Source organism: Ursus americanus, chromosome 11 (assembly GCF_024610735.1).
Source record: "Ursus americanus isolate L20-20 chromosome 11, mUrsAme1.1.p, whole genome shotgun sequence".
In the NCBI taxonomy this organism is placed as follows: domain Eukaryota; kingdom Metazoa; phylum Chordata; class Mammalia; order Carnivora; family Ursidae; genus Ursus; species Ursus americanus.
In genome coordinates this window covers 58,369,848-58,387,509 of record NC_142137.1, presented here as the reverse complement: position 1 = coordinate 58,387,509, position 17,662 = coordinate 58,369,848, and the positions used below count along the sequence as shown (strand labels likewise).

General features: G+C 41.3%; 1 protein-coding gene across 2 annotated transcripts in view; it reads right to left on the bottom strand.

The window, feature by feature from the left end:
- Positions 1–17,662, bottom strand: part of SAMD5 (sterile alpha motif domain containing 5) — a 404,344-nt gene that overhangs the window by 346,864 nt on the left and 39,818 nt on the right. Inside the window, exon 2 of one of the 2 annotated variants that reach the window (XM_045805309.2) lies at positions 1,460–6,268. The exons of the other annotated variant lie outside the window; for it this stretch is intronic. Within the exon in view, the coding sequence (XP_045661265.1) occupies positions 6,206–6,268 (63 nt within the window). The 3' untranslated portion in view covers positions 1,460–6,205. Of the gene's footprint in view, positions 1–1,459; positions 6,269–17,662 lie in introns of those variants that run through there. 2 annotated transcript variants of the gene reach the window in all.

Below are 17,662 nucleotides of genomic sequence, written 5' to 3'. Positions count from 1 at the left end.
TGAAAGAACGCACGCTGCTTATATACAGTTCGCAATCGGCGCCCATTATTCAACCGAGAACCAGATGACATTGTGCAGACATCCCGTTAATGGTACATGGATCTGTTTTAAAGTGGAGGAGGTTGGCCAAAAAGTGTCCGTAATTACACGAATACACTCTGTCCTCAGGGTAACTCTAGGAGGGGGGAAAGTGAAGCTTTTCATTTAAAATTGTTCAAGAGTCCTCTTTTAAATTAAAAAATCCTCGGTGGAGCAGCATATGGCCTGGAATGAGACTAGAAGGTATTCATTTTCCAGATTCAGATGAAAGACTTTAAAAGCTGCCTTATGTGAAGTGATATTATTAATGATATAAACCATCCCGTTCCTTATCAAACACTCCTTTCTTGGGATTTCCACTTCATGCATGCAACTCCCCATTTCAAAAAATACATTTTAGTGCTGCCTGCCAATATCACTGACTTTTCTAAACATGTTGATAGGTCAAGGAAGACCTGAAGCATCAAGTTCTCGTTAGGTACACTTTCTAGAATGAGACAAAAAGCCGGGATTTAGAGGGTCTGTCACAATCCAGCATGTGATTGCAGGCACGACACAAACTCTTGGCTGCTCGGTGTCTTAACTACACATTTTCCAAATCAGACTATGTTATCCAGGATACCCTTTTACTTCTAAAATCCTCATTTTTACATATTTCTTCCTAATACGTACTCTACATCTTTTTGCTTTAAATTCACGTTCTGCTCACCTGGAATTCAGTGGGGATAAAGACAGCCATTCGTCATCACCCAACAGATCACGCGTGATGCTATTTATGCAGGACCCACAACACAACTACAAAACTTTTTTGAATTAATGTTTGAGGGCTGCTTAGCCTGGGCTAATTATTGTGCTAGAGTCTCTATTTATTTAGTCCGTATGCTCAAGGTCCTGAAGCCAGAAAGCGGTGAGGCTGGGATTTGAATCCAGTAGTCTCCAGGTCTAGTGACCACTGAGATGCCACAACAGTCACGTTCACGTGATGGGTAGTCAAGGCTGCGGGAGCCACTGCAGAAACTCCGCATGTGACCCTGCCTATTACCTAACATATCCCAGCACCCCACCTTCTGCTCTGGGGAGCAGCAATTACTGGCACAAAATTACAGCCTATCACCCCCGGGAGAACTTTTTAGTCGGAAGTGGGATGAGAGGGGGGCGGGAGAAAGCCACAATGTATACACATGTAACAATCACACAAAAGCATCCAAGCACACATCGTAATGATTTATTTGCATTTTGCACGGAGTGTGGGGAGCCTTGCTTTCTCCTTTCTTTCAAGTTGGAACTCGGATTTCCCATGCTAACCATAATGCTCCATTACTGTAAATGTTCATACGTCATCAATTTAAACAACACACACACTCTATGCCATGCATCGGAATGGAAAACGATCACAAAAGAGGCCAAGGCAGAACCGCTGTGAAAGCCATAACATTTATTGAAGAGCAGACATATGTTTGCAAATCACAGCACTGCATGGGCATACAATCTGTGGTTCGTAATTCTGCTCCAAGGAAGCTTTTAATAGAGCCTTCTCATATAGCCCCTTTTAAAAACAATTAATGAAAGGGTTAAAAAAAAAGTGTCAGTTGCAATTACATTTACAAAAACCAAACTGCAGCTTTTTATTTAGAATGAATCTGTGCTCGGCTACTTAGATGTACACGTGTTGATTATTTGGACCGACGCACACATTTCTGTAAGGCAGAACTTTCCCATGAATAATGGCTTTAGGAACCCAAAGAGTATCTCAGAATAGTGTCAAGCTTAGAGAACAGGGCAGCAGCCACAATAGAATTTCTATCATTCGCCCCAATTACTATACCACTTTGCCCTCAAGATATTCAATTCAGCATTTTATTTTTGGAGTAACAAAGGAAAATTCATCTGACAAAGGTCATGATACAGAATGCTTCTATAAAAGACACTTCTCATCTTAACATAGAAAAGCTGACTTTCTTTTGTTCCAGTGGAAGAAATGTTGGCCAAATTGTCTAAAAAAAAAAAATTGAAATATATATATCTTACCCAGATTTTAATGTGGAATTTAACCTCCCATTTTCCTCTAAAAGTTATTTTTTAACAGCAACAATAAAAAACAAAACTTCATTGCCAGGCATTTAAACAATTTAAAGGAAAATATCTATGTTGGTAAGAAAAAAAATGTTATAGTATTCATTTTTCTGTACTACCGTGTTTTTTGTTTTTTTGGGGTTTTTGTTTTTTTTTGTGGATTTTTTTTTGCCTTTCCTGGACATATCTAAAACAGTGATCATGGAGTAGAAATTTGATTTTTATACCTTAGAGATTATTAATATGAAGCTACAGAGTTATTTTGCAAACATGGAATCTGATAGTATAAAACACCTGCCGCAGGAATACCTAACTGATAACCCCTGAGACTACTGAGAGTAAAATTAGAAAATTCAAAAAGAGAAAACCTAGCTGATATGCTCTACTCTGCGCAACTTATTTTGTTTAATACAGCATCTATTATAGCTTTATTTGGAAAACAAGTTGTCGGCTGACTTCTAAGCCTTCTCTGTACTTGGCCCTTGGTCTGAACACAGAACTGGCCAGTTCAGGTCAGGTTCTTGCTCATGTCTTGTCTAGGTCTCTGAACATATTATTTTACTCTTTATCCTTCATTTACTTTGAAATTCAGAAATCTACCTGCCTGAACATGATGTTTTGATACCTAATTTAATATCACATGTAAAAAGTTCTATCAATCCAATATTTTGTCTAAAAATGTAATTTTCTTTAACCTCTCTTTTTGTTATTCGTCAATGTCCATGCAAGGAACCTGTTTACGGTATTCAGACTCTTCACGGAGAACAATCCAGATATGCTCATCTCAGTTTTCTGGCAGGTGCTTCCTAGTCACTAGTATATCTGGTTTCTCTTCACACAGAAAAGTTTGCTGATCCATCATCATCTGCTTGGTATCTTGGCTGGATTTATCCCAAAAGAACCTATGGGGGATGCTGACTTGCATTCCTAGTTTGTAAATCACAGTCATAAAATCGGATGAAAATGCACACATATTCTACTCACTAATTTGTACACCAAATTTATCAATCTGAAGCTGTCAAAAAGAAGAAAGTGGAAGAAATACCTTCATAGGTATCCATGTGATTATTTCCCCAGCCTTGAAAAGTGCTGGCCTTACGTCTTTGCTCATTGTTTTTAAAAATCACATTCCTTTCATTCAATCAATAAATGTTTCGCAAACTCCTGCTGTGAGTGGCCACTGTAACCTTTTTATCCTTTCTAAAAGAAAGCAAAGGGGCTTTTATTTAGTGGGCTTAAGGCAGCAATAAGGACACATCAATTTACGGTTCAGTTTTCTAGCCTCTTTCACGTAGAAGGAAAGAAGGAAGGTCACAGTAAAGAAGGGAAGGGAGGAAGGCTCTCAGCACCTACTATGTGTCAAGCACCAGGCCAAGAACTCTGTGGCTGTTTGATATAGTTTGATGCAGAACTAGAAGAGGTATTTATATTCCCTGTTTAAGGACAAGGATAAAAAGCTTTTGATGAGTTTGACAACTGTTCAAGACCATTCCCCATGCTACACTATATGTTCTAAACAGATTCACTTCCTCAAGAGGCAATCAACGTGATTCCAAAATTTGAACTAAGATCCGAGGAGCTCCAAAGTCAAAACTCAAGGCTTACTGTTTTCGTTGTTGGTTTCACACCATCAAGATGCTGTAAACCTCTCGGGACTGAGAAACTGCTTGAGTACAGCTATTCTAATTTGCTTCCACTCCTTTGGTGGGAAGGAGCCCTTACATTGCCTGAACCAAGAAATAGTTTCTATAAATAAAATCTTTCTTTCCTCACCCCCAAAATTTTGTTAAAAGATGAACTGAACAAAATTTTGCTATACTCCTCCAAATTCCTCTATGTTATGAAGTCTCTAATTAATGTCACTTGATGTTCTAGGAAATACAAATCAAGATATTCCTCCAGATCTGACAACGTATTTGTCCCTCGGCTACTTCCTTTAGCTACAAAGGATATCACATGAATGTTAGATAAAATTTAAAATGCTATAAAAAATGACTCATCCTAAGAGTAATTGTCTTCAGATACAATGCATGGTAAGACTACCTCCTTTCTCTTGTGTTCTAAACTCTAACCTGACCTTGATTCAAGGCAAAAGAAATAAGGGATTCCTTTACTATCTCTGCTTAAAGCTTTCTCTCTCTGGCTTAGGTAAGACATCTTTCAAGTCCCTTGGCTATCGCACCATTCTCGATTGTGACTCTTAATTTAGGTAAGGAGATCATTATTTTCAAATTCCAATAGCAGACATCAAGAAATTTAAATTCAGCAAGCTAACTGAAGTTAGACATCACACAACTACAAAAGAAAACTTGAAATGACCAGAGTCCCCCCCCCCTTTTTTTCTTGGTTGCAGATTGCTTCATAATGCCAATGGTGAAAATAATAGATTTTTCAGATACTGGGTTCTTTCTAGCAACAGTTCAACAAATGCATGTAAATGCACATCTGAAATAAATCTGCCACAGATGCTGCACCTGGAAATGAGGTCTTGAACAGGAAACCATTTATTATCACAATAAATTATATCTGTAAGCTATCCAGACCTCCCACTCCTTAAGAAAAATCTAGCTTGGAAATTTGAAAGACTCTGGTTCACTTGGGGAAAAAAATGATGAAAGGTTGATTGGAGTCTAACCCTCACTTATCTGCAAGCCACATATAGTTTAAAGGACAATTTATACACGCCTGCAAGCTTAATTTCCTTGCATTTGCATTTAGGAATGAGACTGATTTTACAGCATCAAAATTAATCTCTAGAAGGAGATAAACTATGTAAACCTTAGATTTTTAAAGCAGTATTGTGATAAAATTGCCCTTGGGGACCTTAACTGCTCACCTAGGGGCCAGCATGCACCAGGAAGAAAATGAACGTAAGCCGGTTTTCCTTTGAGAGTTTCCTACTCTTGAGCCCCACGATGCTGATGCAAACTTTAACAGATCGTGTGTACTCCCAATTCGTGCAGGGAAGATTCTGTAACAGGACTGATGGCTCATGGGCTCTCCGAAGCTGCCTGCCCTGGCAGCCTGGGGCATACCTAGACCTTTGTTGATAATTTCCTTTCAATGAAGTTTTTGGTCGCATCAACATGGTTGTATTTTCTAAGCAGGAAATAAAACTACCCACAGCCAAAGGCAAGAACAGCAAGAATGAGAAAGACTCCAGATGTGTCATGATTTCCTTCCCCCACTCTATTCTACTCTCCTGTAGGGTTGTGGTTATGCAGGGTTTTCATAGCCAGTGCCACCGCCAACCTCCCTGTCCCCATGGGGCCTGACATCAGAAGTCTGGGGGTGAGGTGGGGTCAGGCCCAGCAATGGCCATGGCAGTCCCCAGGGAGTGAGGAGAACTAGAGATCAAGTTACACAGCTGATCTTGCTCAGTGGTCTGTGAGAGCAAGACGCCGGGCCAGGTCCTAACATTACGCTTCAGCCAGGTTAAATTAAACATGAGGAGTTAGAAAAAACTGTCTCCCCTTGCCGGTGTTCCTCAATTCATCAGCTTTATGATCCTACCTATATACGAAATAACTATGAAAACCACCTTAAAATAAGAATTCCGTCACCAGACTATTCTATAGAGAATTATATAAAATACCTCAACCCATAAAAACATGGTCCTATATGAAGTGAAAAAAAGATGTATGCTAAAATATAAAATTAAAGCTCCTAATTCTCAAGTTAAAGGCTCATGCGGAAATGATGTAATGATGGGCTAATGCCAGAAACCTGCTTTTTGTCTCATATTTCGCTTAAAATTAGTTATCACCCAAATGCCTCAGCCAACCTCATTTGTTTTCATCAAGAATTCAGACAGTGGAGGGGAGGCTCCCCAAAACAGGCACGAGACCTGATCTCAGAACCAAACTCAGTACTTGGTTATGTATGATGTTTCACTGCCTCGTTTCTAGCTATTATAAGTTAGTTACCCAGCGTACTAAGTTGATTATTCCAGAATTTTTCCAAGCAAAAAGTTAAGCTGATGAGTATTTCCAGGGTCATCATCCATTTCCCTTTTTGAAAGAAGGTTCTAAATATGCCCATTTCCAGTCTTCAGGCACCTCATGAGTCCTCCACGAGTTCTCAAAAATGATATCTAGCGGTTCTGTGATGACTTCGGCCAATTCATTAAGTACTCTAGGATGCCAGCCATTGGGACCTGTGGATTTGAACATATCGGGGTTATTGAGGTTCTCCTTTACGCATTCTTCCCCTAGTCCATCATGGATTCCTGCTCCTATTTTTCTTTAAGTAAACTCGATGCCCAGTGTGGGGCTCGAACTCACGACCCTGAGATCAAGTGTCACACGCTCTACCAGCTGCTGCCCCTAGTCTTAAGTCACAATTGTCCCTTTTGGGTTATCACATGGACTTCTGAAAAAATAGCTCTTTTTTTAAAGATTTTATTTACTTATGTGTCAGAGAGAGAGAGAGAGAGAGAGTGAGAAAAGCACGGAGAGCGGCAGGCAGAGGGAGAAGCAGGCTCCCTGCTGAGGAAGAAGCCCAATGCAGGACTCGATCCCAGGACCCTGGGATCATGATCAGAGCTGAAGGCAGATGCTTAACTGACTGAGCCACCCAGGGGTCCCTGAAAAAATAGCTTTAAGTCTCTGCTTTTTATCTATTTTCTCTTTGAAGCTACTAAATAAAAAATGTATTTTATTTTTCTCCAGCCTGTCTTGTTTAAAAATATTCGGTATTTCCTTTTATGTTTTTTGTAAGAACAAGAAAGTAAAAAAAAAAAAAATTAATGAAAGTATTATCTTGCAACAGTTTGTCTCCCTGGATTACAGCCTACCCCACCTGAGCATCCTTCATAACAGAATCACAGTCGACACACCTGGAGCTGTTCTAAAGGCCACCCATCTCGTGCTCAGAGGAGACGGATCTATGCAACTTGTATCTGCCAGTGCTAATGCAAAAAGCACTTTCTGAAATAAAAGAGATTCTCAATCATCTTTAACCAGGATCATCTGTACGCATAAACAGCAACTTTTTCACATAGGCATTTAAAAAGCATAGTTGTGTACAAGCCGGAAGCGATGAAGCAGGATTCCCTACAAAGCAGGACCCTGGTAGGACGCATCTGTTGCGGTGTGGTCATCTGTGCCAATGCTCCGGGACTGCTCTTACACTAATTATCGCCCAGCTCTGATAGGTGTTGACAGTTTTAACCCCTTCCTTGTCACAGTGATGCCTCAGAACACTGAAAGCCAGCCACAGATTACAGTTTCCTGCCCATATGTCACCGTCTGCCCCAAATCCCCTGACAGATCTAGAATAGACAGAGGGGAGGAAGAAAGAGAGAGAGCGCAGAGGAAGAAGGAGGACCCCGGAGTCTTCTGTGTGATTTCTGATCCGACAGGAGGACTGTGCCACTTGGATTCCACTGTTGACTTGTTTCGTTTTGTTTTCCAATTCGAAAAGGTTTTGGTAAAGGTTGAATCGATTTTGTGGTCTTTTGTTTTGTTTTTCTACTCTCTACCTCTCCAGCCTTACCCCCAGTTTCATCTCGTAAAGCTGTGTTAAGAAAAAAAAAAAAAATCATGTTGCACACATCATTAAAAGACTCTTTTAAAAAATAATTCTGCACATTTCTCTAGGGTACAACAATTTGTTTTAGCACATGCCATTCTCACCCCTGCTCAAACAGCCACCTGCTGATGGCAATATGTTAACTAATATGTCATTATTAATTAGTTTGGGTAATATCATCCACCAATTACCTCCAAATGGAGAAAAAGTGTTACTATCCATGCTTAGGAAGTTTCTTTCTCCAGGGACTCAAGCTCTTTCTGAGCCTTTTTTTTTTTTCCTATATTACTAAGTAATAATATCATACCACTAATTACTAAATTCAAATAGTCACTCAAATAAACTCATATCTAAGCCAATGTCTCTATTAAAACCTCCTTCTGTTACAAATTGTGGAAAAGTAATGTTCAATCTGTCTTGACAGACTAACTTTTTTGGCGGTGAATGAGGGGAAGTTAGTAGAGGAGGGAAGTCACCCATATATAAAAGAGGCAAGACTGTTTGTTTGAAGATTTATTTATTTATTTGAGAGAAACAGAAAGGGCATATGAGCAGGGGGAGAGCCAGAGGAAGACGGTGAAAGAGAGAGAATCCTAAGCTGAGTGCAGAGCCTGATGCGGGGCTCGATCCACGGCCTTGAGATCATGACCTGAGCCAAAACCAAGAGTCAGAGGCTTCACTGACTGAGCCACTCAGGCGCCCCAAGAGAGTTTGGTTTCTACCGCTGTAATAGGTGAAGGAATGAAAAGGCCTTCCCCCCCAAAACTATATTGACTATATAGTGCAACCAAATGCATTTCGAACAGAAAAAGCAGAAAGCGCGTCCGGTTGCAGCATTAGGGGTTTCTGAGCGAGCAGGAGGAATGCAGCTAGGATCAAGGAAGAGTCACAGAGGGAAGGAAGAAGCCTCATCCCGAGGACAATCTTATTAAAACAGAAGATTCTCAGATCCCTGCCCATGCTAGATACAGTCCTGGAAGTCAGAGAGATGTCCTCACCTACCTTTAAAGGTCATTTTTATTCCAGGAACCCCTGAAAGTAAAGAAAATGCCTTTGGACAGGCTATCAGCAGCAAGTGCAGACCCCCTCCGTATTAAACTCCTCTAAAGATGGGGACCTCAGAATCATCGACAAAGGCAGCATCAAGCTGACAGCCTCGAAACCTCCTGGACCTCTGCTTCAACAAAACCAAATCGCATTCATTGAACAAGCCCGGCCTTGCATTTTGCTGTTTTCCGTTCTTTGGGGGAGAAGGCAGGAGCCGGAGGAACGGGATTTCCGCAGCTGGGTCAGGAAGAGTCGCAGGGCTCCAGAACAGTCGCAGAGAGCGGTAATTAGCCCAGCACACGTGGCTTCAAGATCGCAAGGAAACATCGCTCATTTCCCCGTTACAAACGCGGCTTCCTGCTCTGGCCGCCGACATGCACCGGGACACCCCTGCTCTCGCTCCTGCTAGATCCCGCTCTTGGGGTGGAATAGAAATGAACAGATTTTTCAAGTTCTGGCCAGCTTTCGGGAGAAAAGGGCTGTCAGTAAGCCTTAGGAGCAGACAGGCATCGCTAGTCCAGCCTCATCTCACAGAGCTGCTCTCCCCCTGCCACGCTTTTTTCATATTTCCCTTTCCCCCTAAATTATCTGGCATACGCCTACCAAGAGAGAATCTCTTTCTTCACTCCGCCAGGGAAAATAATAATCTGTTTATAAGCATCTATTGGCTTCTTTGGATTACTAGGTTGACAAAAAGTCACGCATGGAATTGTCTCGACTCTCAGTCCTTCCTCGAAAATCATGAAAGCCAACCTCAGGTACGATAAATAGCAGGTTATATTTTTGGTTCTATTAATGGTCCTGGAGTTTTGCTATTTTTAAGGACAGTCTGTGAAAAATGAATGCTAGTAGCTTGCTTGTAACGTGCCAAATTATAGCTCCCCATTTCCAGGGCAACACTGATTAAAAAAAAAAAAAAAAGTTTCTTACCCCAGTTGGTCTAATTCTCCCCCTACCCACCTTTGATCAAGACCACTCTCAGAGTTCTTACATTAGGGCCACACGAACCTAATTCTTGAAATGAATTGCGACTTTCTCAGTTTTATTTGTTCTAGGCTATTAGGGGGAATGGGAGGGGTGGGGGGGGAAAGTCTTTCATTTCACAGATATTTGGCAATTCTAATCCATGCTAGAGTTCCAATCTGAGAAACAGAGAGGGGCAACAAAAGTTACTGAATGAATAAAGAGACTATTGTCCTGTGCTTAAAAATGAAGATTTATGAGATTACATTTTTTCTCAGTTGATTATTCTGAATTTTTACTGATTTCAAGTCTGGTACTCTTTTTAGCTTCTGATTTTCCCCCCTAATTAAAGACAACCAGAGTTATACGGAGGCTACCCGATGTAAAAATTATTTCTCTGTTGTGTTATTATTCTAAAGGCTATAGCCCCATTGCAGTTGTAGAATCAAGAGACAGAAAATCTCTACATTTGATGGCTGGCACAAACACACAAAACTAGTGAGTGTATATTAATAGCCAATATAATTCCTTACAATGGGGGGGGCAATGGTGACAACCATCTCATAGGGAAAAATTAAGATTCATGGTACAAATACCACCTTCTCTCCTTCTGGATGACACAAGGGGCACGAAGCTGAATCTTTGGGTGGTCCAGTGACAAGATAAAAAGGTTTTTTTACGTCATGACTTTCTCAAGCCAAGTTTACCAACATTCAGTGTCTCTCATTACAGAACCCAGGATGGTTAGAATTTGCTTTAGAGAGAGGGGGCTTAAATATAGTCTCGTTTTAACTGTAAACTTCTCTGGGGGCAGAAACCACATTTCATACTTGTGTGTGTGTGTGTGTGTGTGTGTGTGTGTGTGTGTGTGTGTAGTGACATACACTACTACTGATGATTGATTGAATCATCCACAGTATAATTTTTATGTATAATTTCTCAGTCAACTAAGTTCCTATTGGGAAATATTAGTCGAGCAAGTCAGCTGGGAGTATATTTTCCTTTGCCTATACAACAGAGAAAAAATTTTCAATATATACCCACTTTACCAGTATGTACCTTAATGGTCACCTCTGAGTTCCTCAAAAGGCTTCTAAGGGTCCCCTGGGGAAGGCCGAAGCCGCCTCCCAGACCCCAATAAGCTGGAGGATGCCTCTTATGTTATAAAATTAGCTAGCATCCATGTCCTTTTTCTGAGAGTTACAGGGCAGATTTCCCAGGGATTTTGTCCAAGACTAAACAATGTTTGACCTACTCCAGAATGATCTACGTGTATTTCTCTTTTTGACTTTAAACACAAACACCCAAATGCTATATAAACTCTTTGGTACAGTGCTCCTGTCTTCATCTGTGGTGTGTCCTTGCGAGGTACTGCTTTACAATCTAGTCCCTGGAAAAAATTCAGTGGAATATAATAAACTGCCGAAGCAAACTTCACTCGGGACTTATCTGCAGGTTTTCAGCAAATGGAAAGTAGACCTGAGCGGCTGGAAATTTTCTTACCCACTTATTATTCAGCAAACTCTCAGGAACAAATTCAGAGGTTAAAACACAAAAGCGTCTTTGTTTATACTGTCCTCAGGGCATTAACTGATTTTGTAATTTTCCCAACAGAATAGCTATGTAAATTCCCGATTTCTTAAAAGCACTTTGTGAGACCCATCACTGAATATTCTGAATGTGCTAAATTCCCACACACTGAGAGCAACCCACAGGGCTGTGGTCTGTGAGTGGTAGCAAGCTCGGGGAGACCAGGTTCAGAGGCCCTGGACCTCCTCACTGCCTGGGGTTAGAGCCACAACTTATCTCCGCCAGGAAGAAATGATCAAGATTTAACTATTGGGAATTCTGTATTGTTCTTCCGATAATTTTATAATAATTAACAGCTGTCACAACATGAAGCTGGGGCTAGGTCACCGCACTTTGAAGAAGTTGAATAGCACAGTTAAAGAAGGAAAAATGGTAGCTGGAGGGGACAGTGTTTTTAAGAACAAAGAGGGAGCTTAGGCATATTTACAGACTGAGTGGAAGGATTCCATGGAGAGAGACCAAATGCCAGAAAACAAAAGGATAATTACGGATCAAAATTATTACTTGGGATAAGAGCAGATACCCAGGGAGGGATTCGTCTTAGAGGGGAGAGGGGTCATTCCTCATCAGAAATAGAGGGAAAGAACAGATGGGCAAAGATGCCAGTACATTCTGATGGGAAGGACAGATAGGGAAGGAGCTCATGTGGAGACGGACTACTAGTTCTCAGGAAGGACCAAGCCAAGGCTATCTGCAGATCGAGGGGTGAGAGGGGCAAGGGCAGGACTTGAAGGAGAGGGGAGAAGTCTGAGACAGCCACCAGGGGGGACTGTGACAGGAGATCAGCCTGAGAGCTGCAGGAGGGCAGGCTCGGCTGAATTGGACTACATATAGAATTAGAGTAAAACGGGCTTTTAGAATTTTTCTGTTTGTGCTTGGAAGTCTCCAAAAACACCCCAAATAGTGATCAAGACACAGGCCTAGAAATGAGTGATACAGATCCAGAACAGGAATAAGGATAAATGCTAGAATGTGCTGAATATCAGTGTTCTGTTCTCCCGTGCAGTTCATCCAAACACATTTGGTGGGTTTTTTTTTTTTTTTTTTTTTTAAGATTTTATTCATTAGAGAGAGAGAGGGAGAGAAAGAGGAAGACCACAAGCAGGAGGAGCTGCATGCACCGGAGAGGGAGAAGCAGGCTCCCTGCTGAGCAGAGAGCCCAATGCCAGATCCCAGGACTCTGAGATCACGACTTGGGCTGAATGCAGACGCTTAACCGCCTAAGCCACCCAGGCGCCCATTTGGTGGGTCTCTTGATGAAAGTCCCGTTGATGACTGTCTCAGTCCGTGCAAGCTGACAGAACAGAGTATCAGAGACCGGGTGGTTCATCAACAAAAGAAATTTCTCACGCTTCTGGAGGCTAGAAAGTTCAAGATCAAGGTGCCCACAGATTCGGTGTCTGGTAAAGGCCCTCTTCTTGGTTCATATACACCATCTTCTCACCCTGGCCTCACATGGCAGAAGGGGTGAGGGAGATTTCTGGGGGACCTTTTATAAAGGCACCCGTCCCATCATAGGTGCTTTACCCTCATCACCCAACCACCTCCCAAAGGCCCCACCTCCAAATACCATCATACTGGGTATTAGGTTTCAACATAGGAATTCTGGAGAACTCATTCAGTCTACAGTAATGTCTGTCTCTAACCAAGCTCATGGGCTGCTCACCTAAGGGTTCTCATCTCTGTCTCTCCCTCTCTCTCATCTACCATGTCACCGTAAAATCATCCATGATTATGTACCGATGGTCTCTGAATACACCATTAGCACTAATACACTAACCCTTACGACAATTACCACAAACATAGTTGCCCTTAGCAGTACATTTATAGTAAATACTATGATTATTATTACCTTCCTGTCCTGGCAACAGTGAGCAACCAGCAATATTTATTAAGTGACCCTCCTCCATGCCAGACATTGTGCTGAGAACATTATGCACAATCTCCATTACTTCTCCCCATTTAAGCCAGTGTGATGCCCAACACGGACCCAGTTTTATAGATGAGGAATCTGAGGCTTTAAAGTGTAGATAACCTGGCAGGGCCAATGGGCTATTGGTGGCAGACGGGGTCGGTCCAACAGCAAAGCCGACCTTATCAAAATATGTCTGAACTCACCATCACTTTTGATTGGGAATATATAACATATGAATAGTGTTCCCCAAAGTTCACATCACTTGGAAAGTGAACTAAGAAATACGGCCTTTGCAGAAAGTTCAGGCTCTCAAGACAAAATCATCCTGGATTCAGGGTGGGCCCTACATCCAGGCACAGTGTCCATATAAGATGAGGACAGTACACACAGAGATATCACAAAGGAGAAGCTCATAGGACGGCAGAGGAACAGAGATACGCAGCCATAAACCAAGTCACCGGAAGGGGCGAGGACAGATTCTCTCCTAGAGGCTTTGCAGGGAGCATGGCCCCACCAAGACCTCGAAGTCAGACTTCTGGACTCAGAACAATGAGAGGATAAACTTCTGTTGACCTAAGCCACTCTGTTGGTGGCACTTTATCATAGCAATAGAGAACCCTTTCGCAGAAATTGATAATTTCTCAAATGCTCTCCAGAATATTTTTAATCACTTCATTGTTTTTGGCATTACATGCAAATATGACTTTAGGCAAAAGGTATTTTTAGTCAGCATATTACACGCTGTGCAGAATGCTTACTTAGATATTATATTTAACGTCATTCATAATATATAAAGAAAGTTTTGCTTCTTCATATTAAATAAATGATGCAAAGTATTTTAATTATGTAAGAAAAATAGGACTTATAAAAAATACATTAAAAACTATACACTGGGTTTATACATGAACTCTGTGTATATTAAAAAGAAGACTGAGATTTAACCATCATTTGCCCCAGCATCAAAAATAGAAAATAATCAGAATTTGAAGTGGTTGCTTTTCTTCTGCTTAATGTCCAAAGCTTATTTATTATTTATTTGAATATTTATGATTTGCTCTAAATTACAGGACAAGAGAAGGTTTCAGTGGCTATTTGCAACCATTTCTCTACTAATAACACACTATGTATGTGGATATTTGTATTTCTAATAAGTTCAAATTCAATATAATTGCCCATATTTTTCTGTTTTTGATATCAGTTATTGACAAATGAGAATTTAATGTGCAAGGTAAGCATATTCAATCTCTGTGAGGTTTTCATTTTAAAGAGGAAAATATTTAAATAATTTTCATCGATACGTTTAAAGATATATAATGAAACAATCACTATTCCTAACATAGAAGACTCTTCTGACTCCTCCGACAGCTGGAAAACCCTATAATATTCTATATTACGCAGCCCTCAAACACTTGGTTCCAAGATCCATTTGCATTTTTAAAAACCACTTGAGGATTCCAAAGAGCTTTTGTTTTTGTGGGTTTTAATTATTGATGTTTATTGTATTTGAGATAACAACTGAGAAATGTTTAAAATATTTGATTCATTTAAAAAATAAAAACAGTAAATGCATTACATGTTAACCTCATTAAGATTTTTTATGAAAAATACATTCCCCTCCCCCCAAGTTAATAAGAAGCGTGGCATTCTTTTGCATTTTGGGATATTTCTTTAAGGGCTGGTTTGACAGACGACTGGTTTCTCACATTTTCCACATTTGATCTGCGGCAATGTTTTTTTACGTGAAGTATCTAAACAAAATCTGGCCTCACACAGATGTGTCATCAGAAAAAGGAAGATTATTTTCATAGTTTTAGATAATTGTAGTATTATTTTTGATGACATGCCAAAACCTGACAACACATAATTGTCAAGCAACTTCTTAAAAGTCAGCTGCAATGTGAAATCTAAAACCACATCGACGAATTTTTCATACTCTGTCTACTACATTAAAAAACCCCTGGTCCATTTCCTATTAATGGGTCTCTTCCCATATATGATTTTCCCACCATGCACTGGTCATTTGGAAAATGGCGGGTTCCTGGGTTACGCAGGTCTTCTAAACATTAACACATAGCATTATTCAATATCAAAAAAGTAAATTTGTTAATGTCATTGCCCATCTCATCAAAAAAGCCTTCAAGTATTGGGAAACTGTCAATCTCACTCCGACAGACACAAGTTTTCCTAAATGGAATTCTTACTTGAATATTCAAATTTTATCACTAACAACAAATATTCTTCATTCACTTTCGGAAGCTGTCTGCTAAACACCCAAGTTCGGATACCCATGGTTTGTTTCTTAGTTACTCTTTCAACTGAAAATGATGTTCTATAAATAAACCAGCCAGTTAGGCTAGCAGCTCCAACAGCAGCCGTAGTTTGCAAAGGGACAAGGTCCACGCACACTTTCATTTGCTGAGGAAGCCTTTATGGGTACGTAGGGGAGAGAAAATAAATTTCCTCCTCCAGGTTCCTGGCTGAAAACCCCCTGTAATAAAAGAGAGACAAACAAGAGAAAAACTAATTTAACTTAATTTTGTGTGTATTAAGGCCCCAAAGATATGAGACCCAAAGAAGTGACAAAAGCAGGCAGCTTTTATGCCTTTTAGATAAGCAATAAATGTTTGGCAAAGAAGTTTGGGCTTAGGGTAGAAACTTAGTAAAGAAGTAACAAGGTTTGTTTATAGAGCCTCTTGGCCTTGAACTCCGCATCTCTGGTGATAAGGATGGCTCCTTTCCTTCTGGCACAAAGAGGAGACCATTCACATGGAAATTGAGTTTCTGCTTTCAGAGAGACAAAGGACACTCAGAGCATCCTTCTTGGTATCAGCTGTTTCTTATGGAACTTTAATTCAAAGTAATCAATATACCAACATGGTACTATTTTGGGGCACCCTGCCATCAAACAGTTCTCCTTTTGTTACCCAGAATATTTTTTTTAAATGTACTCAGAGATTGTGATTTAATAAGCTTGCTAATTTCTATGGCTTCATCAAAGATATTTTAAGGAAAAGGGCTTTTTTGGGCACGTACAAGCAAGGAACACAATAAACCCTAATAATACGGTTTGGTGCCCCTGCCTTGATGGGCACTAATGTGCCAGCATTTTTACTCACCCTTGCTTGTGTGCTACTGGTACAAGGTGAAAAGGGCAAAGATGGTCACAGTGTTGCTAGGAAATAATTATTAACTCGCAGACCCTTCAAAGGGTCTCGGAGAGCCCCTGGGGTCTGTGGGCCATACTTTGAGAACCACTGCTCTGTAACACTTACAGATGCAAGAGGCAAGGTAGATATCACAAAATCAGCACCAGCAAATCGCTGGCCAGCTCAGCAGTCCGGAATAGAAGTCCGCCCTTTGAAATAAAAGCTCCTTCCTAGTAATTGCTCCATATTTACCCTCCTGGCTCCCCACTTGCTTCAGCCCCATGAAACTGGAAAGACTGGATGGAGCCTTCCTGCCATGAAAGCAGGTTGACTTTCCTCTCCTGTCTGGTGAGAGAGATTGCAAAGATAGCTGGTCCAAGGGGGCGGGGGTGTCTCTAAGGGACTGTGCCTGCCAGCTTTCACCACAAGAGCTTTTGAAGTGACTCCGGCAATTGTGAACATAGCCAGCCTGCCGCATCGAAATAACTGCGGTCTCCTGGCATCCCATCCCGGCTTCCCGAACACTGAAGCGTGCCCTCCACTGGGCCTTGACCTCACCTGCCAAACTGGAATGGGCAGGGAAGCAAGGCAACTGTCATAATCCTCTGTAGCAATTCCTTGCAAAGCGAATTTGCATGTTTCGTGGCAGCCAGAATGCAGGACTGTCCAGGGCATCTGTGCTGTTTGCTCTCGCTCTAGCTCTCCTCTGGTTCTGGCAAGGGAAAAGAGGGATGCTCTCAAGTGTCTCACAAAGGCCACATGCTCTGATGCCATCATTCAGAGTCTCCATGACCACCAGCTGATCGCTTTAAAGGAACAGGACTAGTAAAGTCATCGGAATAACCCTCAAGACAGGGGCCTTGTCCAAATGAACTCTGAAGACACGCATAAATGGGTTACCTGATACAGCAAAATAGATCAACAGGCCTGAATTTCATCATACACAGGAGGTCTTTACCACAACATACTTGTTATATGAAGTGATAGTTCCAGAAGGTTTGGGAACAAATCCCAGATCAAAAGACCTCACATGGGCCGCCTGGGTGGCTCAGTTGTTAAGCGTCTGCCTTCGGCTCAGGGCATGATTCCAGGGTTCTGGGATCGAGCCCCATATCGGGCTCCACGCTCTTATGGGAGCCTGCTTCTTCCTCTCTCACTCCCCCTGCTTGTGTTCCCTCTCTCACTGGCTGTCTCTCTCTCTCTGTCAAATAAATAAATAAAATCTTTAAAAAAAAAAAACAAAAAACCTCACAGTTATAGTACAAAGTAGCCTAATGTCACTGTGTCCAGAGTAAGTCTGGGTGGCACTGTGTGTGTGTGTGTGTGTGTGTGTGTGTGTGTGTGAGAGAGAGAGAGA